Source organism: Aspergillus versicolor, assembly GCF_001890125.1.
Source record: "Aspergillus versicolor CBS 583.65 unplaced genomic scaffold ASPVEscaffold_2, whole genome shotgun sequence".
In the NCBI taxonomy this organism is placed as follows: Eukaryota; Fungi; Ascomycota; class Eurotiomycetes; order Eurotiales; family Aspergillaceae; genus Aspergillus; species Aspergillus versicolor.
In genome coordinates this window covers 3427131-3454539 of record NW_024467525.1, presented here as the reverse complement: position 1 = coordinate 3454539, position 27409 = coordinate 3427131, and the positions used below count along the sequence as shown (strand labels likewise).

Genomic DNA, 27409 nt, shown 5'->3' with positions numbered 1-27409 from the left:
GAACCTCCTCTTCCCGTCTTGAGCCGTTACAAGCCACAGACAACTGTGGCTTTGCTGTTTCATTGTCCATTGTCTGCGCCTCGCGATCCTCCGATTGAGTCATCGCTTGGAGTCTTCCCCAACAAGGAATATAGACGGGTTCGAACAGACGGCATGTCGAGGACCGGGGTTGGGGTTATTCTCGTCATTCTTTGGAGCCTTCTCCATTGGCTCCAACAAATACATGCTCCGGATGCCTTTCTTCATTCCCATTCCCGCTCCATAACTAGTTATCCAAAACAATTACATAATCTATGGGAAACATCGGAGTAACTACCCTTCGGATGTGAAGGAGAAATCGTGACTCGAATCTCAGTCTCACTCATCCATAGTATTAAGTTCTTTGTTCTTCAACTGAAGAAGTGTAAGCACTCAGTAGCACTCTGTTCAATAGCTGGGGGAGTCCTATGGTGCTTACTTGCGTATGCAACAAGGTACAGTGGGCTCCAGCCAGGTACCCAGCTCTTTACCCCAAACGGTGTTTGCTATTTGATCGATTAAATACGTAGTATTTAGGCCATTCTCCGGGGGGGGCATGGGGGCTGGCGAGGTAGCTAGGTATCACTTCATCGGCATCCCAAGTTTATCAGATGCGTTAACTGTAGTTATCCTACTGGGTTCAAATCCGGGGGGAAATCGATCCCCCTACAGAACAACATGCCTGGCTCCAAAGAAACGCATGCATCGGCCGATTCAGGATTATTTTGCTTGCAGGTGTTTCTCCCCCTTGCCTGCGTTGCTCTTCGAGTTTGTTTCACTGCCTAGATGCAGAAGTGATGTAAATCTTGCAGGACGCTCCAGATCGGAGATGCCAAGCAGCCCATCAGTCTATGGTCCCGTATTGTAGTGAGAATTAAGAATTGGGAATCGAAGCTGGAGGGGCCGGAATTCATTTCCAAGGCGAGGATGTATATATTGCTAGTCAGTTCTTCGGATACCCGGCTAGCTCACCCAAGGGATGAAAATGTAAGAACTTCTATCATTATGCATGTGGGCCATTCAATGTATGTATGCTAAACATCGCAAGGCAACTCAGTGCCAACCAAGCTTGCGAATTCATGCGATAACGCTGAAGTATGTATATAAACAGAGTCCCTGAAAGTTTCATTTGTCCAAACTTTTGGTCTTGACCATCCGCCCCAGGAGCTCTTTACAGTTCTTGTCATTGTATTGCTCCCAGGCTTCGTATAGTGATATTAAGTCTTGCGTACTTTCGATGACTGCCTTGATATCGATTTCGCTCTCGGCAAGCCATGAAACTAGTTTTTGGATCCGAGGAGGAGGACCAGCCCCTCCTCTGTCCCCAAGAGCGGCGAGAATATTCATGCTACCTTCTCGCATTGCCCCTGCGATTGGAGCCGCAGAACCATGGAAGGCTGTCTGGCTGCTCGGCTTAAAAACAACGGCAACGATGATTGCCATGACCGCAATGACGTGAGGCGGGTATAATAGCGGCAAGTCAGTGAGATAATGATCGTTGATTACTGACCATGCGAGCGCGACCTCATCTGACGTGAGGGATAGCTCAGACTGCAGGTCTGATAAAGTTCGGTACGGATGATGCACAATAAGCTGGGAGTGCATTTCGGAGATCAGAGAGAACTCGCACTCGCCTATTTTGGAGATATCAGGGGCGATGAATTCTGGAAGTGTATTAGTGATTCTGGGAGGAAAGTACGTTTGGGCGATTTTCTTACCTGGCCAGAGCCCTCGAGCCTCACCTACGACAAACCTGATATGTTGCGGGCATTCCTCCATCTTGCAGGCCAGATAGAAGGCTGTGGTAAGAACAAGATACGGGTTCGTTGTCCTTATTTCGTTTTTCGTGTAGTATCGCTTTATATAAACCTGGGCTGTTGCAAGTGCCTGCTGTCTTGTTGACATCCTCTTGCCAAGTTTATTGAGCTCTATGTAGTTTTAGCATGGTTTCTTTTAACTTGATAGTATAGTGTCTTACGTTGATTGAAATATATATTAAGCAACCTTTGGTCCGGCAGAGGGAACTGCGAGTGCGCGGTTTTATCCTTCTCCCTGAAGCTCTCTCGGATCTCCGCCAGACGTTCCCTGGAAAATAGCCAGTGTCGGCGCTGGGTCGACGCCCAGTAGTTCGCAGCCATTGTATATAGAACTCCGGGACTTGTTTAAGTTCAGGTCGATCGTGTCATCATGCCAAGTGGGAGTTGCTGAACGACGACGCCTGCCAGACCTGCAGGTTCCCAAAATTTTCAGAAAAAGTAAAATATAATATATTTAATGTTGACTGTAGTCCAACATAATTACTTCACCTCTGTAGCAATAGACAGTGCAGTTGAGATGGTCTGAGAACCAGGCCAAGTAGGTACTTCCCAGAATGGGAATATCCAGGACGATCAAAAATCCCGTGATCAATGGTCCCGTGAGCCCCGGAACTTATTTCTTCCGCCGCGATAATCCACGAAGCAAATCATGGTTCCGGGATTTCTCATGGCCATTATCGGGCTTGAACGCCAATCTATGATGCCTGTAGCTCCTCGGGTATATTTATAATTGCGGATTCGATGCTCCTGTTATTACTACGCCCATACTACCCTTCTGAGACAGGGATACACTTGCTTCGAGCTCTCTTGACCCCTCCTTGAAAATAATGACGGGTGGCCGATAACAACTTACTTCCAACCGAATATGGCCAACGGCGAGTCGAAAGATGAGTGTGACCAAAGGGTTACCAGACTTTGGAAACGCCTGGGTGCCGAAAAGAAGGATCACTTGGATTACAATGGGTTAAAGAAGGGCTTAAGGAAGATCGATCACCGTGAGCCTCTCCATGACCTCATCTCGTGCTTCTGATAGCACCTGACCGACAGAGGTGATGCTAACGGCTTTTTCTCTCGTTAGCACTAAAGAATGCTGATTCTATGTTGCGGAACATCTTTCGGTCCGTCGATGCCAACAGTGATGGGATCATAGAATACTCTGGTAAGATCACACGCTATCGGGTCGTGACGAGTTCTCGATACTCGAAACAGCTGGCACCAGCTGGTGATTTGATCAACCTAATCATTCCTAGAATTCCGAGCGTTTGTTGACCGTGCTGAGCTCGAGCTCTCGCAGCTTTTCGAGAGTATTGATCACAACCGCAACGGGGAAATCGACAAAGACGAGCTCAAAGCCGCTTTCGCAAAATCCGGCGTCACCGTTTCGAAGGCCAAGCTAGACAAGTTTTTTGCGGACGTGGATACGAATAAAGATGGAGTTATCTCATATCCAGAGTGGAGGTGAGTACCTCACGACATGTTGCTTCCCCGAGGAAGCCTCGCTAATTCGCCCCGTGTCATGCAGGGACTTCCTCCTCTTCCTGTCCGGTTATTCGGCTTACGACCTGCATGCCGTCCTGTCATACTACACTGCCACGGGAAATCTAAACCCGGAAGGAGATGTCCACATCAACGATCTGCAGGGTTTAGGTACAGACCACTCGTTTCTTACACGTTATATTTTGGCCATCAGAGCACTTTTGTACAATATCTTCCCAGCACACATTTTGACAACCCTCCTCCCGTCAGCCCACGCGGAAGCTCCGCAGTCTGCTTTTGCGAATGATTCCTCCGCCTGTGACGGTGAATTAGAATTGGAGTGGCTGCCCATACCCAGGACCGTCGCCATGTGGATGTCCTTCCGATATTATGAACAGAAGTTGACCGAGAATACCCCTCAACTAGGTTATTTCATTGCTGGTGGTATCGCAGGGGCCGTGTCCAGGACAGCCACTGCGCCATTGGACCGACTTAAAGTATATCTCATCGCGAAGACCGGATCAAAATCGCCCGCCGTCAGTGCCGCGAAAGATGGAGCTCCACTTAAGGCGGCTGGGAGAGCCTCCAAGTCCCTGGTTGATGCGGTGAAAGAGCTCTGGAGGGCGGGCGGTATCCGGAGTCTTTTTGCAGGTGCGTAAACAGAATATCCCTTATCATCGGACCATACTGACGGATAGAAGGCAACGGGTTGAACGTTGTCAAAGTCATGCCCGAATCAGCCATAAAATTTGGAGCCTACGAGGTTAGATTTCCCAAGCGAACGGTGCCAATGTGCTGATGTATACTAACATGCGGCAGTCTGCAAAACGTGCCTTCGCTCGTCTTGAGGGCCACAATGATCCAAAGCGCCTTAGACCCACCTCACAGTTTCTATCCGGAGGATGTGGTGGAATGGTTGCCCAGTATGTCGCTTGGATACAGTCTTTTAAAGGTCAATCATTAACAGTCATTCAGATGCTTTGTTTACCCCCTTGATACCCTGAAATTGTAAGTGATTAAGGCAATTTCCCGATATATTCATATTGCTAACTTAATATACTAGTCGGATGCAATGCGAAATCGTTGAAGGTGGTTTGAAGGGCAACCAACTAATCGCGGCTACAGCTCAGAAGGTGTGGAACAAAAATGGCATGTTCGGATTCTTCCGTGGTCTGCCGCTTGGTCTTATGGGGATGTTCCCCTACGCGGCCATTGATCTTTCAACATTTGAATACTTGAAGCGCACCTTACTTGCTCGAAAAGCACGTCTACATGGCTGCCATGAAGACGATATTCCTCTTAACAATTTCACAACAGGAGCTATTGGTGCCATTAGTGGAGGTGCTAGCGCCTCTGTTGTTTACCCTTTGAACGTCCTTCGAACTCGAATGCAGGCCCAGGGCACTATCCTCCATCCAACAACCTACAATGGTGTCATGGATGTCGCCCGCAAAACAATTCAGAGCGAAGGTTTGCGTGGATTCTATAAAGGACTCACTCCGAACCTTCTTAAGGTCGCGCCGGCTGTGTCTATCAGTTACATCGTCTACGAAAACTCGAAGCGAATGCTCGGTTTGAGGTAGAACTGTTGTGGTGACACTGAACAGGAACTTTGGTTCATTATAATATTTCTCTTCTGGAGAGCTTTATCACGCCTATCTAGGGCGGGGGCGCCTACAGCAAGTGGAAGGCCAAGGAGGCATTTGCCTACACCCTCAATTGTCAAGCCGCTACGCATCGTAGAGCTCTTTGGCGAAGCTCTCTTGACCCACCAACCTCGACACCGCACGATACTCCGATACCCTTGACTCGACCCCCCTAACTCACGCTTGTCTTAATCATACAACGCGATTTATTTTCTTGTTGGATCTTTGCAAGCGTTTACCAAGATACCCTTGAACCCGTCGCCTTCGGTAGGATGACGTGATTTTCCTACATAGAAATCCATCATCATTTTTGTTGCTTGCTGAGCAATATGCCAATGCACATACCATTCATCAGCAATTCTCAATATATTGCTCGCCGACGTCCAAAAACCTCTCAGCGCCCTAGTCAACTAATTTTCTTTTTGATTTCTCAACTCACCGGCTATTATTGCCGGTCAAACCATGACATCTCGTTTTGGCACGCACGGCTTTGCCCTTTTTTTTCGTTTTTTTTTCTACAGCAATTTAAACTCGCATGGAAAGGAGTCCTGCGATGAAGCATTCTATGGAGTTTTGACTTCCTTTTTTTTGTCTTGTCTTTCCCTCCACAACATCATATGTACAAAACGGAGACTTGGAATTATCGGTGGAAGGCTTGTTCCCTTTTTCCCACTTGTTTCTCATTTGTACCTAGTTTGGGAACTACCGGTGTGCTCCTGTCAGGATAGAATTATATAGTGTATAGAAGAAGGACGAACATGAGAATTATTTTGCAGGCCCAAATTTACTGGTAAAGGATAGATATAACATTTCGGAAGACCGGGTTTTTGCTTCCAAACCTCGCCGTTTCCACAACATTATACAGTAATTAGTTCTTGACACCCCCAACAGCCCTCACCTCCTCATCCTTGGGAAGAATATCCGGCGTCGGCCCAACAGGCGTAATACCGAACGGGTTAATCTGCGAATGGCTCTTTGTATAGTGCTTCTTGATGTGCTCAAACTGCGTAGTTTCCTGGAATGCAGGAACATCCCAATACAGCCTCCTCAGCCACGCATGGATAGCCGGATACCCAGATCGGATATCCCGTACATTACACTTGAAGTGCTGGACATAGACGGGGTCAAAGCGGACTATCGTAGTAAAGAGCCGAATATCCGTCTCGGTAATGTTGTCCCCAAAGTAGTAGGGTGATTTGGAACCCGCGAGATACGACTCGATCTTATCGAGGGAGGAGAAGAGCGTAGTGACGGCCTTCTCGTAAGCCTCCTGGGTAGTTGCGAATCCGGACTTGTAGACGCCGTTGTTGACATCGTTGTAGGTCCATTCGTTTGTGGCATCGATTTGGGAGCGGAGGGGCTCCGGAAAGAGGTCGACCTTCTTGTATTGGTCTGCGAGGAGGTCGTCGAATTCGTAGTAGAACATGCGGATGATTTCGGCGCTTTCGTTGCTGACGATACGGTTCGTCTTTTTGTCGTAGAGGACGGGGACTGTGAAGCGGCCTTCGTAGTTGGGTTCGTTGTCGAAGTAAATATTGCGCAGGTGTGTGAAGGAGCCGTGCAATGGGTCTGGGGTAGTGTTGGCTCCTGGGATATTTTCGTCCGCAGTTGCGAAGCGCCAGCCTGGTTGAAGATGTGGATTAGCATTCTATTATCTCAATTGGGTTTGAAGTTCGAGTTAAGTTTCTTACCTTGTGGGCCTAGATGCCAATGCACCGATGTATATGGGATGATATCCTCAAGGCCCTTCAGTTTGCGCGTAATCAGGGTTCGGTGCGCTGCGAATGTCAGTTCCCAATTCTTGTTAAGAGCAAAAAGTAGGAAACCAACCCCAAGGGCAGGCGTAGGAGACGTAGAGGTGGTATCGATCTTTCTCAGGTGGGAACTGAGCTCCAGGTTCCCTAGAGATCCAGTTTCGGAAGACCGATGCTTGACGTTTGAACTCCCCGGATTTATCGGTAGGGTTCACCCAATCAGTAATTTTTCCAGAGTTTCCTGTCTAAGGGATGTGTGAATTTCTGCCAGAAAACCATCAAAATGCGTAGTAGTAGCTTACAGCCATGTTTCGTGTGGCGGCGAATGGTGGTGCGGGGATGGGAAAGCTTCTGACGATGCTGGTGCTGAACGATCTTGCAACGGATTTGGAAGGTGATAAATGCTGTGCGAGCTGACTGACTCTACGCAGCACGGGGAACATAGAGAATTAAGGGAAGGACAGTACAAGGAAAATATATGCTTAAGCTGTAGGAGATGCGGGGAGCTTTAAGGAGGATGACGTTGATTACGGAGGGGTCACTAAGCCTGATTCAGCGCTGACAAAGTGGTTGCTCATCACCACATAAGACTGATTACACACGCAAAGAGTGAGTAACTTAGTTAATTCAGTAGCAATGAACAGCGGTTGGATTCGAGTATCTCTTAACAACGCAGTATGACCAATGTATATCTGTATAACTGATCAAGGGTTTATGTTTTTACGTATGATCTATTCAAACACGAGGTTTAGCCCCGCCTCACCATCACATACGGTATCTCGACATCCTCTTCGGTCTGATCTTCGGCGGTCACCTCAAAGATAATATTCCTCTGATGAGATGGGAGTGGCTTCTTGCTTATGTGCTCCACTAAATTGCTCATCCTGTTGCAAAAACGAACATTAGTAACGAGGTTTTGGATGTGGGGTATTCCGATAACTTACTTCATGGGAAGACGGTCCTTAACCTTCGCGGGACCGTAAAAGCTGGCATACAGAAGACTGACACCGGAGCTGACCATGCTAATATCGAGACCCAGGTCTGCGAAGTGCTTGATAAAATCCTGCAGGGGAATATCATCCACCTCAAAGCGGTCCCAGATTTGATCGATAGATACTTCACCCTGCTTGCCCTGGTACTTGCTCTTAGGGCTTGCGATAGGCTCACTGAAGCCGAAGAATGGAAGCGCTAGGTTGATGAACCCGTTCTTGTACTGTTCAATGTCATCCTTGCCATCAATGATCTTCACCAGTTCCAACGCCACTAAACCTGTGACAAGTGCGGTTGTTGTGGCGATGGCGGGAATGATCTTTCCGGCAATGAATTTAGTCTTGTGGCGGTCAGCTGGGGTAATCTCGTAGTTCTCCGCGCGGAGATTGCTGGCTGCGGTGATGAAGTCGATGTGATGGTTGGTATCATCGTCCTTCTCAAACTCAACCGGCTCCAGACGGAAGCCTGCAAGCGATTTTGGAGAGGGAAGAACGTCGACCAGACGCTGGACGTCGTCAGTGTCATCGAAAGAGGACCCAGAAGCTTGAGCATTTGGATCGGGATCATTCTCATCGGCCTGGATCTTTACGCCGGACTTGGGCGTGAACTCAGGGATGATCATGTTGTCGATAATCTTTCTGTAGTAGCCCTTGTCAGCGCCAGGGTCCTTGATCCCGTAGTTGAAGGCATGGAGGTTAGCTCCAGCGATAACGAATCCGAGATGTGTAGGGTTGGTGCTGTCGAACTTCAACGGCGAGGGAGCGCGCTTGGGTCCGGACCAGAAAGGTTGACCGGTGGAGGTGGTTGAGTCTTTGGGGAAGTTGTAGAGCAATTGTTGGATGGCGTTATTGTACTGAACCTCAAATTGGTTGCGAGCCCATACAATACAGTCGTCGAATGTCGAAGGCTTATCAGTTACCAAGAAGTCACGCAGGTGCTCCAAAGTCTGCTTCTCATTACCAGCCTGTTTGAGCGTTTGCTCGATATAGTTAGGCTGGGACAGGTACATGTTGACAGCCTCCGGAGGCCCAACGAAGAAGGTTTGGAAGAGATCCCGGGCCCAAGCGATTGTATGCTCAATCCGGTTGGGGAAACTCTTAAGCGTACACATCGGAAACGACTTCTCTGGAGGATCCTGAGAGCTGGAGTAGGACTCGGTGATACGTGGAAGGACAACCTGGGTATTGCCCTTAGTTCCAAGGGTTCCACTCTCCAACAAGGGCTTTCTGAAGAAAACGCAACGGCGATCGACATAGGTTCTTGCCTCAACATTGTCAAGGGCATTCGTGACACCGTCAAGACCGTCCCAGAAATCTTCGTTGAAAATGTGCTCGGTGTCTTGTCCGACGCGGTCTTTGAGGGTTACGATCTTGCCGTCCAGCTCGGGGTTCATCGCCACAACGGCGGCGGAAGCACATTCACTCTTGAGCTTGCCAACATCTTTGGTGCGGAAGAGGAATTGCCGGTTCAGGTTGCTCTTTTCAATCTGATCCATATCGGTGACAAAGATCTTGCCCTTTGGACCGGTTCCAAGACCCATCATGGCCCAGTTTTTGAGGGTCTCGCATCCAATAGCTCCTGCACCGACAAGGAACTGGGTGAGGTTGGCGATTTTATCTTGGAACTCTTTACCGAAAACAGCTATTTGGCCATCGTAGCGAGTTCCAAGAGGCTTACAAGCTTCCTCGGATCGAGTGACCGAAGTAGGTAACGACTCTAGCGAGTCGAAGTAGAGCCACTGCTGCACAGGGCCGAACTTGCCAGACACTGCCTTGAGTACTTCTTGTGCCACAATACCTCCGAAGAAAGCGGCCAGGGGGTTTAGGTCACCCTGAGCCTGGTAACTCAGCTCCTTGACGAGCTTCTCGTCCAACTCAACCTTGTCTTCTTGACTAGAGGCTAGGTCATTCGCTATTTTCAAGATCTCCTGGGCATCGCTCTCATGGTGCGGACGAGGGAAATGTCCCTTAGCCTCAGCAAACTTGTGTAGAGCTTGAACACCAATGTGGAGCTGCTGTGGACGGTCAAACTTGGCGAAATCTGACATCACAAGCTCTGGTTTCTTGATCTGCTCAGAGAGTGGCTGAAAATCAACGAATCTAGGCATTTTCACCTGTGTGAACAGACCGCCACCCTGGTACGTGCCGAGGTCGGACACGTCTCCGATAGTAAAGGAGTAAGGTCCCTTGACGGTCACCTTTCTGGGTGCACTGTTGTTCAGTCCATCCATACCCTTCACTTCAGTGAATGTCACAAAATCACCGTCTTCTAGACCATGACGGGTTTCGTCGAGCGCTGAAACTAGACCTTCTTCGGAGATGTCTGCTATAATCCCATTCACGGGATCCTCACCAGTTGAGTCACCAATAGTGAAGTTCTTCCCAAAGTCGTTGAATAGGTAACCGAATAGACCAAAAGTATCCGCTATTGTGAGGTAAATGCCGTTCTTATGGCAGAAGTCTGCGATCGCGAGTTGCTCCTTCAATGGAGTGAGGGTAAGAACAATTGCCTGGTAGCGTTTCAGTTGTTCCAAGTTTTCCGACAGATTGCTGCCTTCATGGATTGTGACTGGGACATAGGAGTTCAGTTCAGCAACCCTCGGAGCAGTCGCCTCGGCGCGGGGCTTGCCAACATCTTGGGGCTGAAGGAAGAATTGAGAGGAGAGATCGGAAATAGCGACGGGTGCAGGATCGAATAAAGTAAGGGATTTGACACCGGCGAGAGCAATGTTTTTGGCTGTGACCGTTACTACTTGGACGAAGCATGTATATTTGGCTTGAACTCACCGATCTCAACACCAAGACCCTTCAAACCAACGACGAGAACGTTCGATGAACCCATACGTTTCATAGCCTCATGGCCAAGCACATACCTAAATTATGATATTAGGATCAAACTCGCAGAGAGAAGGGGAAGCTTCGTGGACGCGCTTACAGCTGTCGGCTGTACAAAGACTCGTCGATGTCGCCATGCTTGATCTTTTCGACCGTATCTTGCGAGGGGGTATCGACCTGCATCTTGGAGTCCTAAGAATGTTAGCACACATAGACTTATTGCACCAAGCCAGTCGGTTCAAGCATACTGTCATGGCCTTCTTCTCCGGTCGAGTTTCAGAATCGGCAGACGCCCTTCGCTTTCCCGGCTTCGCGGTGTCACGAACGGGGAGATCGGAGGAGGGAATTGTGAAAACGTAGAGATGAAAGTCTTGCTTAGAGCAAGACTTTCACGTATTATATATTTGTATCTACAACTCTCAGGATAGACCCGAGAGGAAGCAGAAGCGGTGAGGTCCGACAAGCGGATGGAGCTTGGAAGCTCAGAACGCGGGGTCGGACAGAAGGAGGATGGGGAGAATTTTGTAGGATATCTAAGAGACGGAGGTAGCGAGGTGTAAGAGAAAATGGCAGAGGCGATGATGGAGGAGGTGTATGAAAATGAGGTAAGGAAGTTTGGCAAGTTAATAATCACTCGAGAATGATAGTTATCGAGAGGCTTCGACGCAACTGTTGGAGGGGAAGATGATTAACCTTGATGCCTTAATGTTACTAAGCTATTGCCTTAGGCATCCGTAATCTGAGGAGATGGGCCTGATGATGATTTCTGCCTAAGGGTTCAACAGCTTAGATCACGTGATTTTCCAACGGCGAACGTTCCTGTTTACGAAAAGAGGAGTTCTTCAACTACGGAGTAGAAGGTAGATTTGCTAGGTTCCGAATCTAAAATTAAAGAAGCAGTGGGATATAAAGCCAAGGATATAAAACCAGGCCGAATCACAACATCCATCCCGGCTGTCCTGGCCCCGTGCAATCGGCAAGCCGAGCACCAAGGGATCACACCAGAAATTTTCTCTTCGGGCCGGAGATACGCCACAACAGTGGACGAATTCCGCGCTGTGACAGCTTGACACTGATTGATAAGCTTTAATAACAGATCATTGAAGGATCGTGCGGCCCGGATTGGCTGTGTCTGTTTCAAAATATCCACTTTTATATGGGCTTTCCCATGTCGGACCGCAGCAAAAAGCAAATAGCGATGGACCCTGTTTCAGGTACAATAGTTTTATAATCATGACTGATCATGTCCTAATAGTAATAATTGATCCATCCTGTGGAGTTTGACAGGTTTGGCTTAAGCCAGAGATGAAACTTAATAATTGCTTCCGGTGAGGACTTTCGCATAGGGGCCTAGCAAGTAGTGCGTATAAAGAAGCCGTGCCACGCCGGCCGTGTTTCCTGTTCAGAGGAAACGATCATCAAATATTGGGTCTTTCAATACTGGTAGAAAATGCTAGTTCCCGCTTTTGTTTTTGCGGCGCTCTCGCTAGGGGCAGCCGCAAACCGCTCATATGATTATATCGTTGTTGGCGGAGGTACCAGTGGATTGGTTGTTGCCAACAGACTTTCAGAACTGAACAATGTGACTGTGGCTATCATCGAAGCTGGCGGGTCTGTTTTCAACAATTCCGATGTCACTGATGTCTTGGGCTATAGTCTAGCCTTTGGAAGCGAGGTCGACTGGGCTTACCAGACCGAGAACCAGACATATGCTGGAGGCCTGAAGCAAACTATTCGTGCCGGAAAGGCTCTTGGTGGTACAAGTACTATCAATGGTAAGACTTGCTCTGTTTTGCTTCATAAGTGTGTGCTTTAGGGCTTCCACTAAGACTCACCTTTCAGGAATGTCCTATACTCGAGCGGAAGACGTGCAAATCGATAACTGGGAACTTGTTGGGAACAAGGGTTGGAACTGGAAGAGTCTCTTCCCATACTACAAGAAGTCGGAAGGGTTCCAGGTGCCCACTGCAGACCAAATTGCTCATGGTGCCAGTTACGACGCAAACTATCATGGGACTAAGGGGCCTCTGAAGGTCGGTTGGCCTACAGGAATGACCAACAGCAGTGTCTTTCCTGTTCTCAATAAGACCTTTGAGAAGCTGGGCGTCCATCACAACCGCGACTCCGAGGGAGGCCAGATGGTTGGATTCACGGTCCATCCTGACACCGTTGACAGAGAAAACAATGTTCGCGACGATGCTGCCAGAGCCTATTACTGGCCATACAAAGCCAGGTCTAATCTGAAGGTCATCTCTAACACAACTGCCAACAAGATTATCTGGGCAGACACCGACAATGGTGATGCTGTTGCCATCGGAGTTGAGGTTACTGGCATCCATGGGGTGCAGAAAATCTATGCTTCCAAGGAGGTCGTCTTGTCGGCTGGAGCGCTGAGGTCACCGGCGCTTCTTGAGTTGTCCGGCGTTGGAAACCCGGACATTCTTCGCAAGTATAACATCCCTGTGAAGGTGAATCTCCCCACTGTTGGTGAGAACTTGCAGGATCAAACGAACAATGGCCTCTCCTGGGAAGGTCGAGAGACTTGGACCGGCCTTGCGACATTCTCCGCTCTGCCCTCTGTCAACCAAATATACGGCAAAAATGTCACTGCTCTGGCATCATTTGTCAAAGCCAACCTCGCCAGCTACGCAAAGTCCGTATCAAAGGCCTCGAATGGCGTAGTGAAGGAGTCCGATCTCATGACTGCGTTCAAGCTTCAGTACGACCTGGTCTTCAAGTCGCAGGTCCCATATGCAGAAATCGTCTTCTCTCCTAGCGGACAATCGTTTGCCGCGGAGTTCTGGCCTCTTCTTCCTTTCTCGCGGGGTAATGTCCACATTAAATCTGCCAATGCCTCGCAGATCCCCGCGATTAACCCGAACTACTTCATGTTTGGACAAGATGCTGAAGCTCAAGTCGTCGTGGCTCAGTATATCCGCAAGGCCTTCGGTACTGCACCCCTGAGCGGTATTGTGGGAGACGAGGTTTCTCCAGGACTGGACGCTCTTCCTGAAATCGCTTCAAACTCCACCTGGGAGAAATGGGTTAATGCAAACTGTAAGTGTTTGAGTTGAGCACATCTAGACATCTAGACTATCGCTAACCCGTATCCAGATCGCCCCAACTACCACCCGGTCGGCACTGCCAGTATGCTCCCACGAGAGAATGGCGGCGTTGTTGACACCGAGCTGAAGGTTTATGGCACCAAGAATGTCCGTGTTGTTGATGCGTCGGTTCTGCCATTCCAGCTCTGCGGGCACTTGATGAGCACTCTCTATGCAGTTGCTGAGAAGGCTTCCGATCTGATCAAGGAGAGCCACACTGTTTAGCGGGACTTGGTTGACGCCAGAGGCAACTGATTTTCAAATACTTGCGATCACTGCGGATGAATTGTATTATTGATAGAGCGACGGATAGAATGTGAATTGGAATGTACAATGTTAGTCATCTCTGGAGCGAGAACTGTATAACTGGCTGGTCTTGGCGGCCGTGGCTCCTGCTCGGTTGGTGAAGTGCACCTGTGATCGCAGGACGAGAGAACCACCTGCAATTTTAGACCTCCCCTGGATCCGAGGTACTTAGCGAAAGCTACCTCCGGATTGCCGCCCATGAAACAACTAGACGCCCCTCCAACAGCCGTAATTGCTCTCCATCGCGTTTCCTGTCGATAAATGTCACGCGTGGAATACTCTAGTTAGCTCGGCGGTCCGGAATACAAACTCCCTATGATAGCACCCGCATTCTCTTTTACATGTGTCGGCTTGAGATCCTGGGAAGTGGGCTTTTGTACTGGCAACGCCAAAAGTCGGTGCAGAGCAGCAAGGACCAGCCATACCGCCTAGTGTAAGTGCTTGTCGTAGTTCTCCCCGCTGCCTGGAACACTAACTAACCGCAAACGCCGTAGAGAGCTTCAGCCAGGATGCTCCACGAGATCCTCCTCTCCCTCTCCGGCCAGCAGTCGTCTCTCTTCAGCTTCCAAACCGAAGAAGATTTCGTCGCTGAAGAATCCTTTCCGCTCCTTTCGCCCCCGGAAAAAGCACTCCTTACCTCACTCGCCCGCCTGAGCCGCCTTCATGCTCGGCTTCGCGCGCACACGGCTCTGATCTGCTCATCACATCCGTCGGTTATATGTCGCGCCGTTTCCACTGCTATTCGGAGTCACCATCTCGATGCATTCCAGAAGAAGATACTTGAGGTGGAGAAAGCCATCTTGGTCGAGGATAGTGGCTATGTGGGAGGCTACGGAATAGTCCCGCTCGCGACGGTTGTCGGCGAATTCAAACCCTGGACACGAAGATTGGAATGGCTGTGGGGGGTTGGGCGGTTTATTCAGCCGACAAACAAGAAGGATCAGTCTCAGAGCTGCACCGGTGCGGGTCTGATAGACCATCTTCGCGGGGAGTCGCAGACCGGATATGTCGACATCGAAGAGATCGCGCTGCAGCTGGTCAGCGCCGCAGAAACTGCGTGGATGAGGCAACTGTCTACATGGCTGCTCTATGGAAACCTCCCTATTCTGGGAAAAGGCGACTTTTTCATTCAAGAGACCGATGCAAATGGGGTGGAAGGACCGGTTCCGGGCGACCAATTTGCAATCCATACCAGACTAATCCCTCAATTTGTTTCGCCGCATACCGCTGCCTCGATATGGTTCATAGGGAAGACCTTGAATCTTATCCGAGCTAAGCGGGGTCCTTCCAGCGGACATACCTCCGACGCTCTTTTAACGTCACCAGTCACTCTACATGGAGAACACATCGATCACCTTGCTGGGCTAAAATCACCTATATCCGCTTCAAAGTTATCGGCCGCTGTCGACTCAATTAGGACGTCGCTGTCACAAAGCACGCTTTCAAAATTATTACCGCTTCCCAAGATCCTGGAGATCCTTTCACTTTTGCACGACTTTTTACTCTTACGGCGTGGTGAATTTGCTACAGCATTAGTATCACATGCTGACGCGCGGCTACGAGAACGACAGCGGATACCAGAGACCACGGCCACCAGGAATATTGTATCGAACAGCGTCGACGGGCTTGCTATCAAGGAAGGCGACGTAGCGACAACACTGACCAACACCTGGGCGGAACTGTACTCCTTACAAAATGAAGAAGACCCCGTAGATGATGAGCTTGACCTCGCTACGGAGCTTGTTCGGCTCTCTCTCAAAACGAAAGAAGACAGCCAGGGATTGTTATCAGGTGAAGCGGGGGCCGAAATAGTAGCAGAAACCTCCAGCGTCCCGTTTGATGACCTTCTCTTCCCTACGTCAACATCCCTATCAGTGCAGGTGCGGGCACCCCTGGACCTCTTCCTATCGGCATCCGACATTTCAATATATTCCAAAGTGCACTCGTATTTGCTTGGCATCAGACGTGCACAGATTCGGTTGGGCAACCTATGGAAGCACACGCCCATCCGACGAAGCCACCCATCGCCTTGGGGCCCGCCGCGGAGTAATAGTCGATTTGGACAAAGTAGACTCCGAATGGGCAGGCAACGTGAAAATGCTAGAACAAGCCAGATGCGGGCTATCTGGGCAACAAGCAGCGCATCCCTGTTTGTACTTTCAGAAATAGGAAGCTTTTTCCAAGGGGAAGTCATCAATGGGTCATGGCAACACTTCTGTGAATGGATAGAAGCAGGGGTGTCTGATACTGGTTCGACGCCCGGATCCCGACCCGGAACTGCAAATTCATCAAAGGCGCGGATTCAAGGTCTTGCCACAGCCACGGATGAGCAAGGTGAAGGACCTGGATCGGAGGCGGCGCCTCCCAGGCGGCACGATCCAGAAGCCCTCACGACTGCGCACCGCCGGTACATTTTTTCATTAGTGCAATCGCTCTTCCTCAACGATACACCTTTTACGAAAGCTCTGCGGGCTCTACTTGCAAGGATCGACCACTTCATCGCCCTCGTGATTCGATTGGAGAGCATCCAGCGCAACATGGATCTAGAAACTGATGAGGGGGTGGTTGACGCATTGGTAGACTACGCAAGTGAGGAACGCGAAGTATGGCAAGCCCTCAGGGCAGCGCGAGAAGACACAGAGAGGGGTATCAACGGGGTCGTCGCACGGTTGCGCGACATCGACGATAGCCGGACAGAGGAGGGGCAAATGATGTTCGAGCCGACCACGAGCGCCACTGGGAGCTGGACACTTGGCCATGCAAATGGCTGCTCATTCGTGCCGCGCAAAGCTCGGGGCGTCGACCGACTGTTGATGAAGCTAGACTTTGGGACCACGATGGGTTAAGGGGACCGTTCCCCCATGGTAGCGCGCGGATATGGAGTACGGGCTGATAGCGAAACTGCATTTTATGGAGCTTTACTGACGATCTAATGTAATGAGAATGATTGACGAGCTCAAAGATCCGCTTCGAGAACATTGCCTAGTTTGTTTGTAGTTGTTCCGTCGGGCCAGCAGGGATGTCCTAAAGCGGTAACCCGAGGACCCGAGCCGGGGAGGCCCTCGGAGTCCGAAAACATCGTGACAACAAAGTCTTCTCTCTTCTGCATCGACCAGTTCATCTCATGTGCCCGAGACGCGGCCATGCAGGCAGTGGAGGCGACCAGTGGCAATTAAAAGTCTGAAGCAACGCCAAGACCGCAAGGGCTCAGTGATGATGGGCACTAAGGCAGGTTCATGATTTCTATTCTAAGAGCCAAGCAGGGTTCGCCGGCCGAACGACCGATATCAAGGTTGGGGGAGATTCCGGGGTCTGGTGCACAGTGCACAGTGCGCGCTGGGCAGGTCGACCATGGTGAGATCCTGGAATCAGAGTTCGTATAGAGTCGATGGACTGCGAGTCTGCGTGGTCTGACAGCAGCGAGAGTGACACCACCACTCGGGCCCGCGTCTCCCATTGGAGCGCGGCAGCAGCAGCCATCCTTCACCACCAAACCCATCAATAAATCCATCAAAGCTGTCGATTTTCCCCGCCGATAATTTCTTTGTGCTGGGCTGCGAGACAACGATGCGACAGCGATGGAACTGTTGAACAGCCCTACCGTCGTGGCGACGGGCAAGGACCAGAATAGCACCAGGACTCTCCCCCATATCTCGGGATGCCCGTTTGTGTCTCTGGGTGGACCGTACTTCGTGCACACCCCGTGGACAACTCGACATGCCTCGACCCGACCGATCAGACCCTGGCTTGCCTGTTCCGGTAATCGAGGTCAAAAATGAAATCTCACGATGCTCACCTGAGCTGCTCCCTGCCTTCACAGCCCCTTCGAGGCCTTCCATCCCACTGCCCATCAATCCTCCGAGGCATGCATAACCCATTCACCGCTGTCGGCCTCCTTTCCCCCAGGCTGTGTCTTCCTGTGCCTCGACGGAGCCCAGCTATCTCCTTTCTCCACCCAGGTGGTCACCTGCGGCAGTCTGAGACGCGTTGCCCTCTGTTGCATGAGTCTCCGAGATCGAGCCGACGTTCCATGGCTCCAATTCTGGATCGCGATTGACTTCACGATGAAGGAAGCTCTGCAACTGAGGCAGTCACGCGGCCTTCTAGAATTTGATTTTAATTTTAATTTTATTTTTGCTCTTACCCTTTCGTGAATTTTTCTCGGGCCCTTCTGTTTTTGTTCATTGCGAGTGCGAGAGGGGTCTTGGTAACGTTTGCGGTGGCTCGTAGATATAAACCCGTCCCCTTCAAGGGAACTTGGGTTTGCTTTCCATAGACTGAACATATTCTTCTTCTTCTTCTCCCTCTTAATTAATTCTAATCCCTGTGTCGCTTCTCACATCTCCTCTCCTCTCCTCTCCTACCTCCGGCGGCACCTCATCTTCCGTCCTTCCCTCCTTCAGCCCTATCTCCAACCCTACCTCCCTCTATATACTCCCTCACAACCACCACAATGCGCAGCACACTCTCCCGGTCTCTCCCCCTGCGCTCGTCGCTCTGCTCAGCACGCTCATCCGCTGCTCCGGCATCAGCATCATGGAGCCGCATTCGCTCCCCCTTTGCCGTCCCCCGCTTCACCTACGCCACAGGGCCTGACTCCTCGAAGCCCGCAAACCCTCACCAAGACACAAACCACATCCAGGCCCGGCGCCCGGACATCAAAGAAGGCACACATCGCTTCCGCGAATTCGACCTCCAGGACCGCGTCTACGTGATCACCGGCGGAGGCCGCGGTCTCGGTCTTGCCATGGCCGAAGCCCTGCTTGAAGCTGGTGCTAAGGGTTAGTCTGCCAACTAAACCAACTTTTATGGCCTATACAGAAATGCTAACTAGGACAACAGTCTACTGCCTCGACCGCCTCACAACCCCACACCCCGATTATGAGCTTGCGGCAGAGCACGCAAACAAGCACTACGGCGGCAGTCTGCACTACCACCGCATCGACGTGCGCAATGCCGAAGAAACAAACGCCATCTTCAGCGAAATCGCCGCCAACAACGGCCGCATGGACGGTCTGATCGCCGCCGCCGGCATCAACTACCTCGAGTCCGCCCTCGAGCACTGCCCCAAGATGCTGCACGAAGTCATGGACATCAACTACAACGGTGTCTTCCACAGCGCCACCGCCGCCGCCCGGCAAATGTTCAACTACCAGCAAAAGGGCTCCATCCTGCTCGTTGCTAGCATGTCCGGGCTTATTGCCAACAAGGGCATGACCTCGCCCGTTTACAACTCCTCCAAGGCGGCTGTTGTCCAGCTCGGCAGGAACTTGGCAATGGAGTGGGGACGGCATGGAATCCGTGTAAACTCGCTTTGCCCTGGTCATATTGTGACTCCCATGGTGGATGAGGTGTTTAAGAAGGAGCCTGCTGCGCGGGCTGTTTGGGAGGCAGAGAACATGCTTGGGCGACTGGCGACGCCGGAGGAGTTCAGGGGTGCGGCGCTGTTTGCGCTCAGTGATGCTAGTAGCTTTATGACTGGGAGTACGATGTTGATTGACGGAGGACATACTGCTTGGTAAAAAGGACAAACAGTATCCACCTTGCATAATTAATCAAACGAGCGAACAATAGACAAAAAGAAAGGAAATGGTGTTTGGGTTTGGGATCGATCGAAGGGATTGATTGAATTGAACAAAGCAAAAAAAACATTTCATAATGATGACCGCCATATCATACTACTATCCATCTTGCATGCATGTGTATAATATGGGTTTCGACTTTCAAGTTCCCAAGGCTGAGCGTTTTGACGAGCGGATTTGTTTCTGTTTCTGGTTATGTTGGTTGTTTCGTCTCCTTTGGCTTGTTTATTGGTTTAGTTTTAAGAGTGATAATAATTGCTGCTTCATTCAAAACATTGAATCTTTATATCACGATATGGGTGATCTTATCTACAGTACATCGCCAATATAACAAACGGCCAAACAATCACTACTTTATACAATATACGTAAATCCCTTCTCCCTCCCCACGACAGCCGAAGCAGCCCCCGGCCCCAAAATCAGCACCTCACGCTCTCGATCCGTCCCATCATCTCTCCCACCGCCCATACCAACACCTTCCCTATTAGCCCGCTGCAGGGTAACCCTCAACACGCCCGCCAAAACAGCCACAAGGGCCATAAACCCCGCACAGACAGCCATACCACGCACATACCAAGGCCCGTCTTCCGCAGGGTACAGCCTCGTCCCAAGCAATGGCCCACACTGCCCGATGACATTCAAGATCGCGACGCTGGCGCCCTTGCCCTCGTTCGCGACGCGGTTGTCCATGCTCCACGTGATAATGAGCGTGATGGCCGAGAAGAAGCCTGCTGTTGCGGGGTACACGGCTGCGTAGCGCAGCAGCTTGTGTGTTGCTGGGGAGAGCGAGACGTGGAACTGCCCGGTTAGTGCGATGGTGAGGTAGGCGGTTGCGGAGGTTAGGGCGTGGGCTATTAGGTAGGGGCTGCGGGAGCGGGAGCGGTCGGAGAGGTAGGCTGTTACTAGGACGGTGATGAAGGCGACGAGGTAGGGTGGGGCGCTGAGGGCTTGGGAGTTTAGAGACGAGTAGCCCATGCTAGATAAGAAAGTTAGTTTTTGTATGACTGCCAGGTGAGGAGGACGGGTGTGGATGTGGGTGGACGGACTCTTGGATGATTGTTGGGAGGAAAACGGGCATGGAGCTGAATGCGACGTTGCAGCTGAAGAACATGAACTATTGATTAATTAGTTAGTTGTTACGGTGGGTCAGGTGTGAGGGAGACGTACAGCTGTGATATAGGCCTTGGGATCAGCGAGGGTCTTCCCAACCTCGCTCCAATTGAATCTCCTCCGGTCCCCAGGGTAATCGGATCTACCCCCGTTCCCCATCCGCGCTTGGGCAACCATCCGCTGGCGAGGCTCAAGGAACGACGCAGTCCCAGGCGAGTCAGGGATCAGGAACCACGCAAAAACAGCGACAATGACACTGGGAAAACCCTCCACAAGGAACAGGGCTCGCCATGGAGCAATGGGTCCATCGCTGCTGGTCTTCACAATCAACCATGCCAGACTACTAGCGAATGACGAGGCCAACGGGGCGGCGGAAATGAAGAGTCCTGTTCGAAATGCGAGTTCCTCGCGTTTGTAGAATAAGGATAGGTAGAATGGGACGCCTGGTCCGAATGCTGCTTCTGTGATGCCTAGTGCTGCGCGCAGAAAGACCATGGCCCCGAACGATGCCGCGAGTGATTGAAACGAGGCCACGAGACCCCATCCGCACACGCAGAGCGAGATGTATACATGTGCCGGAAACACGCGGTAAAGCAGAGTCATCCACTCGAACAGAATGTATGTGATATAAAAGGCTGTCAAGAGCCATTCATACTGGGAAGACGACAGTTTCAAGTCCTCTACGAGGCCAGCAATTTTCGCGTTTCCGATATCTAGACAGTGTCAACGTTGTCCAGAAGATAGAAGTTGGAAGATTTCGGGGGTGGGGGTTAAGAAACTAACTTGAACGGTCTAGAAAAGAAAGCAGGTAAAGAAGCGCAAGGAATGGGACCAGTCTGCGATCGAACCTCCTCACAACCTGCTGTTCTTCGACAGGAGTATACTTCGGCACCCTGGGCCGACTGAACTTCGGCAGCGCCTCATCATTATAGTTGAACGAGTCCCCATCGTCTTCAGAGAACTGATCTTGTCCGTCGCCGAAGTCAGTCTGAATCTTCAAGGGCCCACCGGGATTACGACTCGACTGGCCCTCAACGGAACCATCAGAGACCGGGGTATACTGAACATTGGATGCTGAGGAACCGCTGCTCTCGTTGGAAGCCGGCCCCGCCAAGGGCGGCCTAAAGGAGGCCATTTTCAGGGGATCGGGACTATGCAGGCTAAACACGCATATCTGATTGAGTGACGCAACTAAAAGACAGACTCTGGACAGACTGAGGCGATAAAACAGAAAAAGAAATGGGGGAAGAGCAGTAAATGAGCAGCTCGACAGCCACCACCTGGGGGATCGGGATGGATGCAGCTTGTTCCTGTGTGACTATGCCGCGTGATGATCGCGCCAATTCCCCCCCGCCAATCATGTTACTAATCCACAAATCCTAGCGCAAAAGCAGCACAGCTCAAGGATATCAGAAAAAGAGAAAAAACGAGCCAACACACTAGAGTACATGATATCCTGGCTCCCAACGATTCACTCGCCGTAACCGCGTTGTCAAGTCCTTAGTAGTGGCCTTGGGGGCGGTAAGAGTCGATAATGGGGCGAGCTCTCCTGTTGCTGTTCAGACCCCGATGCCTCCTACCCTTGCTATGCCATTCAAGGTGTCGCTTACGCGCACCAAGGAAATGAGAGGTCTTGCCTTTCTTGCCCTGGCCTCCTGCATCTTCGTCAAAGTGCCGCTTACGACCACCGAGGATCTGAGCCGTCTTGTCTCTGGCGACGGCAAAGGTGCGCTCCAGATCCGGGACCACACTATCATGGGACAGTCCGTTGTCATGAAAATACCGGAGGGTATTCTCGGCTGAGTCGCGGAGGAAACGGATTGCGGGGAGGCTATCCACGCCGTCCCTCGCTTTCGTAGTGAGGTAGTCCTCTTTGGCTTGGTTGTAGACATCGAGGAGCCGCGCAGCCCGGACATCAGGCCTGCTTATTTGTTTCGCCTCCATGATGGGAATTGTCTCTTTCTCCTCCTCCTCCGCATAGAGATAGGGTTCGGGGAAGTGGCGTCCGTACTCCACTTGAATATCAAAGGGGGGCGATTCTTCCTGATCACGCCCATGTTCGCTGCTTAGGGCTGGGGCTATGGCGTTTTCGTTCTCGTCCTCGTGGGTCGGTTGAGCTGCAGATAGTTATGAGGAGTTCCCACGGATATAAATGGACATTTATTTACCTCTGTCCAAAATACTCTGCAGCCTAACATGATTCGAGACAGCCTTCTTGCCATCCGCGACAGGCGCAATCGGAACAATCCCCAGAAACTCAGTCAAGTAGAGCTCTAGCACGCCAGGGTCCGTCGGGCTCTCGCCGTAGTCCGAGAGGATGAGCAAAGCCCTGTCGTAGATTGTGATCTGGCAGTCCTCGAACTCTGACGAGCGGCACTTGACAAGCGCGAGGTGGCGACGGAGAGAAGCAACTAGGATGGAGTAGCTATCTGGATTATTGAAGACCTCGAGCATGATGGAGCTGGGCCTGCTGACTCGGCGGTATTTGCGGGCGAGCTCGTCGACTCGCTTCTGGGGGCCGTCGCCTCTGGCGCGGGGCTGGAGGGAACTGGGCATTGCGGATGGATTGGAGGACATTGTATGGAGGTAGTTGTAGTAGGATGATAGATGGTATAGAGATTATGGGAAGTCTGCTATCCTGTGGATGGGATGGGATCCTAGTGTTTCTTAACCCATAGTGGTGAATGGCGTTTGAGCTGTGAAGAACATGGCAAATGCGCTGATTGTTTTGGCTGCGACAGCGACATTCATGGCAAAATTGGCTGTCGTGAGGGAATTAAGATGGTTGCTTTGTAGGAGTAACAGCACAACATAATAAAGTGCTCTGCTGTGGCTTCCACCTTGGAAACACACCCGGCTTTGCTGTAAGAAAGCAAATGTCATCGAATATTAGAAGTATTTTGCAGAGTTCGAACTGTTTACCTCTAGGAGTAATAAAGCAAGCTTGAAATTAATGGTCGTTTGTATTCATTCACGCGATTAGAATCCCCGAACTGAATATAATAATATAAAAATCTCATTAAACCCATAAGAAATAAACGTTGTCGCTCCAAGAACCAGGCCCTGGCGAACCTGTCCAGCAACCATACAGCATAATTGGTATATAGTTCGTCGTATATAGGGTCATTAAGGCTCTATAAGGCCATTTTCCATTAAAAATAATCACTGTACTGTACCGGGAATCAATTCCGCTGCCCGTAGAGCCTTTCAATCTCGTCAACAAGAACCGACACCTGACTACCTTTGCCATCCATTACGCAGTCTTTCCAGGCTCCGCTATCCCGGATACACCAGACAGTGTCATCGACACGCACAGTACAGCTCGTCGTCACTTCAAGCTCCGCACTGTGATAGGCACTCTCCCGCAGAAGAGCAATACCGCTCAGCGGAGCATCTTCCTGGTGAAGAAAATTGGGATTGTCGTCTTGTCGGCTGACGCATTGATTCAGAGCATCAAAGTCAATACCGTGCTCCAGAGCACATTGCTCAACGAACTGCCTCTCTGGGATCTCTTCGTATGAGCTAATCAGGCAAGTCGCGAACCCGAGGTATCGAACCGTGGGCGTCGTCGCCTGTGTAGAGCTGTCATCTGGTGGGAAGGGAAGGTTCGCGGCGCAGAGCATGAGCATGTTTCCGATGCATTCGCCGGGGCCGTGCATGCACGTTACATCGGAAGACCTATTTGAGACGCTAATTTGACGGGTTAGTTCTGTGTATAACGAAGCGTAAAAGGGATAATCCACCCACTTTGCGATAAACGAAAGCTTAAAGTCGATTTCGTCGCTGACCCTCTCCATTGTCGGCACAACAAGTTCCCTTAGACAATCCCGCGCATCTGGACATTTACTCATGATGTGCGCTTCAAGAGGAATACGTTCTGGATCCGCAGTCGCCGAGTCTGGGAGTGCATCTTGGTCTTCGAATGGGAAGCCATCTTCTGCCGTTTGAGAATGATGGTGACACGGAGATAACTTGAACTTCGGAAACGCGATAGGAAGCCAGTGGAAAGTCAGCCAGAGGCAAGCGGCGATACCGAGGAAGCCGGCGAGGCGGGGGAAAGCCCGGCGGCGCTGGGGGGTGCTATGGCCAGTTGTGGGAGGTAGCTGGTCTCTGCCAGATAGATCCTCGACCTGCTTCTCCATGCTGGGCAAGCGGGTGTAACGGTTCGAGGTGGTGGATAAATGAAGGGAGAGACGCGATGTGACGATCGGCCGGGAGAAGTTCTGGAGTCAGGTGGGGTCACTGGAGCACGACCCAACGATTCTTCCAGGGTTCCAGTCAGCGTGGATCAACCACTCGCGGCAGTCTCTTTACATCCCGTCAACAATCATCTCGACTTCGACGCTCATTTACTTCGCCCATTTTCCTCGAATGAGAGCTCGGATGTCTATTTTATCCGCGGAAGCTGAGCTTGCAAGATTCACCTATCAGCTCCCGCATCACTGGCGCCGCCGATTGATGGCCCTGGAAACGATCTTAGCTCGAAGCAAAGACCACGGCATAATTAAGATCCGTCCAGCGCCGTACTCCGAAGTATCATTGTGGCACCGGGTTATGCCGAAAGTGATATTGGGTGTTTATGTCCATTCTGGTCATCTCCGAAATCCGTTTACAAATAGGTATAATCACAAATCAACACGAACTGTTTTGAAAAGCCTTTACCGATAGATACTACCCAATCTGCAGCAGTGGCGTAAACTTAGGCCTGGCCTAGTCTTTTGCTCAATTTATCGACAACCCCATTTTCAAGCACCAGTCTCATCTCTGTGCTCCCTACCGTGCATGCATACTCCACGGCGCTTCCCCATGGTCCCCTTACTGTGGGATCCGCTCCGTTCTCCAGGAGCCACCGGACTCGCTCTACTGCACCTGCCATGACAGCGTGGACGATTGCATATCCAGGTACCATGTTCCCTTTTTGAGGCCCTTGGAGTTGGTTCACGTCGGCACCGCGTTCCACTAGAAGGGCCATAACGGGGATTTTACTTCTGTCGAACTCCTCGCTGGGGGTGACCATGCCGGCATGTGGATTACCACCAGGTGGGCAAGCCCCTGCTGCTTCATGTAGCGGGAACCCGTTTTGGATCACGGCACCGGCATCCAGGAGCATACGGACAGCCTCGAGATTCCCTTGGTAGGCCATTTTCTCGAGAGCCGCGCATGAGTCACTTGTGGGCTCGCCATAAAGGTACTCATCCTGCTCTCCCAGGTTAGGGTTTGCACCATGGTCCAGGAACCACCGGAGGAGGGAGTGGTTGGTCACAATAGAAGGTAGTAGAACTGCGCCCCATGTCCCTGAATTAATATGGATTAGTTATTTTATCGTGATGACCCGGTGAAAGAAAATCAAATACCGGGGGTATTTGGCGTCCAGCCATAGTCAACTAAGAGCTGGAAGAGGGGAATCTGCTGGTCTACTGGGGCGGAAAGAATGTGATTCGGGGTTTTCCGGACGATAGGTGCTCCAGTAGCGAGAAAATATCGTGCAACTTCCACATTGCCAGCCTTCAGTGCAAGGCAGAGGCCGTGGTGAAGGAAAGCGGGGGTGGCCGTAATGATTTCGGAAGCGATGATGGATTCCGCCGCCACAAGAGAGCCCCGACGACAGGCAGATTCAAAGCCGCTATAGTATTCAGGTGGCGGTCCAAGAAAGCGGGGGTTTTCAGTGATAAAGGTAAGATCATTGGGGTCCGTAAGAGGGATATCATCATAGCGAAGACCGTCGCCAAGTATGGTCCATCCCCCCTTCTGATCCCTGGGTAGCGGATCCCCAGTCTCTCTTGTACGATCCTCTAAGGTAGTTCGTTCTTGTCTCTTGGCTAGTATGGTCTCGAATTCGCGCTCGCGCCGACGCTGTGCAATCGAGAGCCATCCCTCAAACACCTGTGGGTCGGACTTCGATAGCATTTCAAGTTGCTGAAGAGCAAAGGCACTCCCTTCTGGCGCCCACTTTTCTGAAGGATCATACGAGGAAGCGAGCTTGACTAGCCGGGCAATCTGGGCGTCCTTTGTCGGCCGCTCTTGTTTGTGCCAATCTGACAGCCACTCCGACACTGATATCCCGGGCCATTTCTGCGGTACGGGTCTTGACAGAAGCCGGGGCTGGCTATTCATGTTGCGAGATGATATGATGCTCAGTTGATGGTGACGTTGAGCACAGCCTCAACTTTTAGACCATGGCCGTGGGACAATGGAAGCAGCTGCCTGGCCTGTCGCCTGCACCGCCTGAGGCTCTGAAGTTGAACCTGAAACGGCTCCGGCCGGGTTTAGCGTCCTTCACTCGAAGTACACCTCAATATCCTGCAAGACCCCTCAAGTTGGATACTAGCATTTAGGCATTTTGCCTAGGAGCTCGGTTTCAGGGATACTATGTGGCGCCAAAATTCTCCGATAAACAAGTTCATTATTACTCCAAGGCATATGGCATCAGAGAGTTACATTGGGTCATCGAGTCATGGGGGGTGTTCTCCATGCTGAGCCGGAGGGAAACCCACCCACATGAGCAAGACAACTCTCCTCCGCCTTTCTATTCTTGGACAAAGGGCCGGCGCAAAAGAAAGAGCCAACGGCAGTCAAGAGTGAGCCGAAGCGAGAACAGCGTTGTGATAACAGCGCCTACGAGGGAATAGGCAGCCCCAGCTCCGATTTCGGAGCTGTGACGAGTGACGACTATGAGGCTGCCTTGGTACGTTTTCTGTACAAAGCCTGGCTCGAGCGACAAGCACTAGCCATTCCTTATTCTCCCGAGATCTGACACTCCATTGCGCGTCTC

The 27409-nt window shown here is 51.1% G+C and overlaps 10 protein-coding genes across 10 annotated transcripts; 4 read left to right on the top strand and 6 right to left on the bottom strand.

Annotated features, from left to right (window-relative positions):
• Positions 1-920: 920 nt before the first annotated feature.
• ssn8 (cyclin-dependent protein serine/threonine kinase regulator SSN8) lies at positions 921-2374 on the bottom strand. The gene is made up of 3 exons (XM_040811733.1): positions 1997-2374; positions 1737-1946; positions 921-1682 (listed from the first exon to the last, which is right to left on the bottom strand). Exons 1-3 carry the CDS (start codon positions 2154-2156, stop codon positions 1144-1146), a joined length of 909 nt encoding a protein of 302 aa, XP_040664883.1. The 5' UTR covers positions 2157-2374; the 3' UTR covers positions 921-1143.
• A 326-nt stretch (positions 2375-2700) lies between these two features.
• ASPVEDRAFT_124752 (calcium-binding mitochondrial carrier protein) lies at positions 2701-4894 on the top strand (the record flags this gene model as incomplete). The annotated part of the gene is made up of 8 exons (XM_040806213.1): positions 2701-2830; positions 2914-2994; positions 3086-3293; positions 3358-3962; positions 4010-4074; positions 4131-4234; positions 4287-4319; positions 4375-4894. 8 exons carry the CDS (start codon positions 2701-2703, stop codon positions 4892-4894), a joined length of 1746 nt encoding a protein of 581 aa, XP_040664882.1.
• Positions 4895-5825: 931 nt separating this feature from the next.
• On the bottom strand, positions 5826-7154 carry ASPVEDRAFT_123807 (glutathione S-transferase family protein; the record flags this gene model as incomplete). Its single annotated transcript, XM_040806121.1, has 4 exons — positions 5826-6580; positions 6649-6735; positions 6788-6956; positions 7014-7154. The coding sequence occupies 4 exons, from the start codon at positions 7152-7154 to the stop codon at positions 5826-5828; spliced, it is 1152 nt and encodes a 383-aa protein (XP_040664881.1).
• Positions 7155-7227: 73 nt separating this feature from the next.
• ubaA (E1 ubiquitin-activating protein ubaA) lies at positions 7228-11144 on the bottom strand. The gene is made up of 5 exons (XM_040811732.1): positions 10784-11144; positions 10636-10727; positions 10488-10573; positions 7656-10437; positions 7228-7595 (listed from the first exon to the last, which is right to left on the bottom strand). The coding sequence occupies exons 1-5, from the start codon at positions 10787-10789 to the stop codon at positions 7460-7462; spliced, it is 3102 nt and encodes a 1033-aa protein (XP_040664880.1). The 5' UTR covers positions 10790-11144; the 3' UTR covers positions 7228-7459.
• An 841-nt stretch (positions 11145-11985) lies between these two features.
• ASPVEDRAFT_80742 (GMC family oxidoreductase) lies at positions 11986-13864 on the top strand (the record flags this gene model as incomplete). The annotated part of the gene is made up of 3 exons (XM_040816918.1): positions 11986-12310; positions 12378-13592; positions 13650-13864. 3 exons carry the CDS (start codon positions 11986-11988, stop codon positions 13862-13864), a joined length of 1755 nt encoding a protein of 584 aa, XP_040664879.1.
• Positions 13865-14001: 137 nt separating this feature from the next.
• On the top strand, positions 14002-16846 carry ASPVEDRAFT_500607 (putative gamma-tubulin complex component GCP4). Its single transcript, XM_040814255.1, has 2 exons — positions 14002-14378; positions 14440-16846. The coding sequence occupies exon 2, from the start codon at positions 14455-14457 to the stop codon at positions 16789-16791; it is 2337 nt and encodes a 778-aa protein (XP_040664878.1). The 5' UTR covers positions 14002-14378; positions 14440-14454; the 3' UTR covers positions 16792-16846.
• Positions 16847-17202: 356 nt separating this feature from the next.
• Positions 17203-18111, bottom strand: ASPVEDRAFT_500446 (uncharacterized protein). The gene has a single exon (XM_040814250.1). The coding sequence runs from the start codon at positions 17821-17823 to the stop codon at positions 17314-17316; it is 510 nt and encodes a 169-aa protein (XP_040664877.1). The 5' UTR covers positions 17824-18111; the 3' UTR covers positions 17203-17313.
• Positions 18112-18236: 125 nt separating this feature from the next.
• Positions 18237-19687, top strand: ASPVEDRAFT_148260 (putative short chain dehydrogenase/oxidoreductase). Its single transcript, XM_040808157.1, has 2 exons — positions 18237-18726; positions 18788-19687. Exons 1-2 carry the CDS (start codon positions 18399-18401, stop codon positions 19465-19467), a joined length of 1008 nt encoding a protein of 335 aa, XP_040664876.1. The 5' UTR covers positions 18237-18398; the 3' UTR covers positions 19468-19687.
• A 194-nt stretch (positions 19688-19881) lies between these two features.
• ASPVEDRAFT_25951 (putative MFS transporter) lies at positions 19882-23214 on the bottom strand (the record flags this gene model as incomplete). Its single annotated transcript, XM_040809842.1, has 7 exons — positions 19882-20503; positions 20574-20641; positions 20695-21350; positions 21421-21797; positions 22078-22192; positions 22248-22754; positions 22806-23214. 7 exons carry the CDS (start codon positions 23212-23214, stop codon positions 19882-19884), a joined length of 2754 nt encoding a protein of 917 aa, XP_040664875.1.
• Positions 23215-23592: 378 nt separating this feature from the next.
• ASPVEDRAFT_60266 (uncharacterized protein) lies at positions 23593-26751 on the bottom strand (the record flags this gene model as incomplete). The annotated part of the gene is made up of 4 exons (XM_040815520.1): positions 23593-24327; positions 24385-24780; positions 25428-25932; positions 25992-26751. 4 exons carry the CDS (start codon positions 26749-26751, stop codon positions 23820-23822), a joined length of 2169 nt encoding a protein of 722 aa, XP_040664874.1. The 3' UTR covers positions 23593-23819.
• Between the last annotated feature and the right edge of the window lie 658 nt (positions 26752-27409).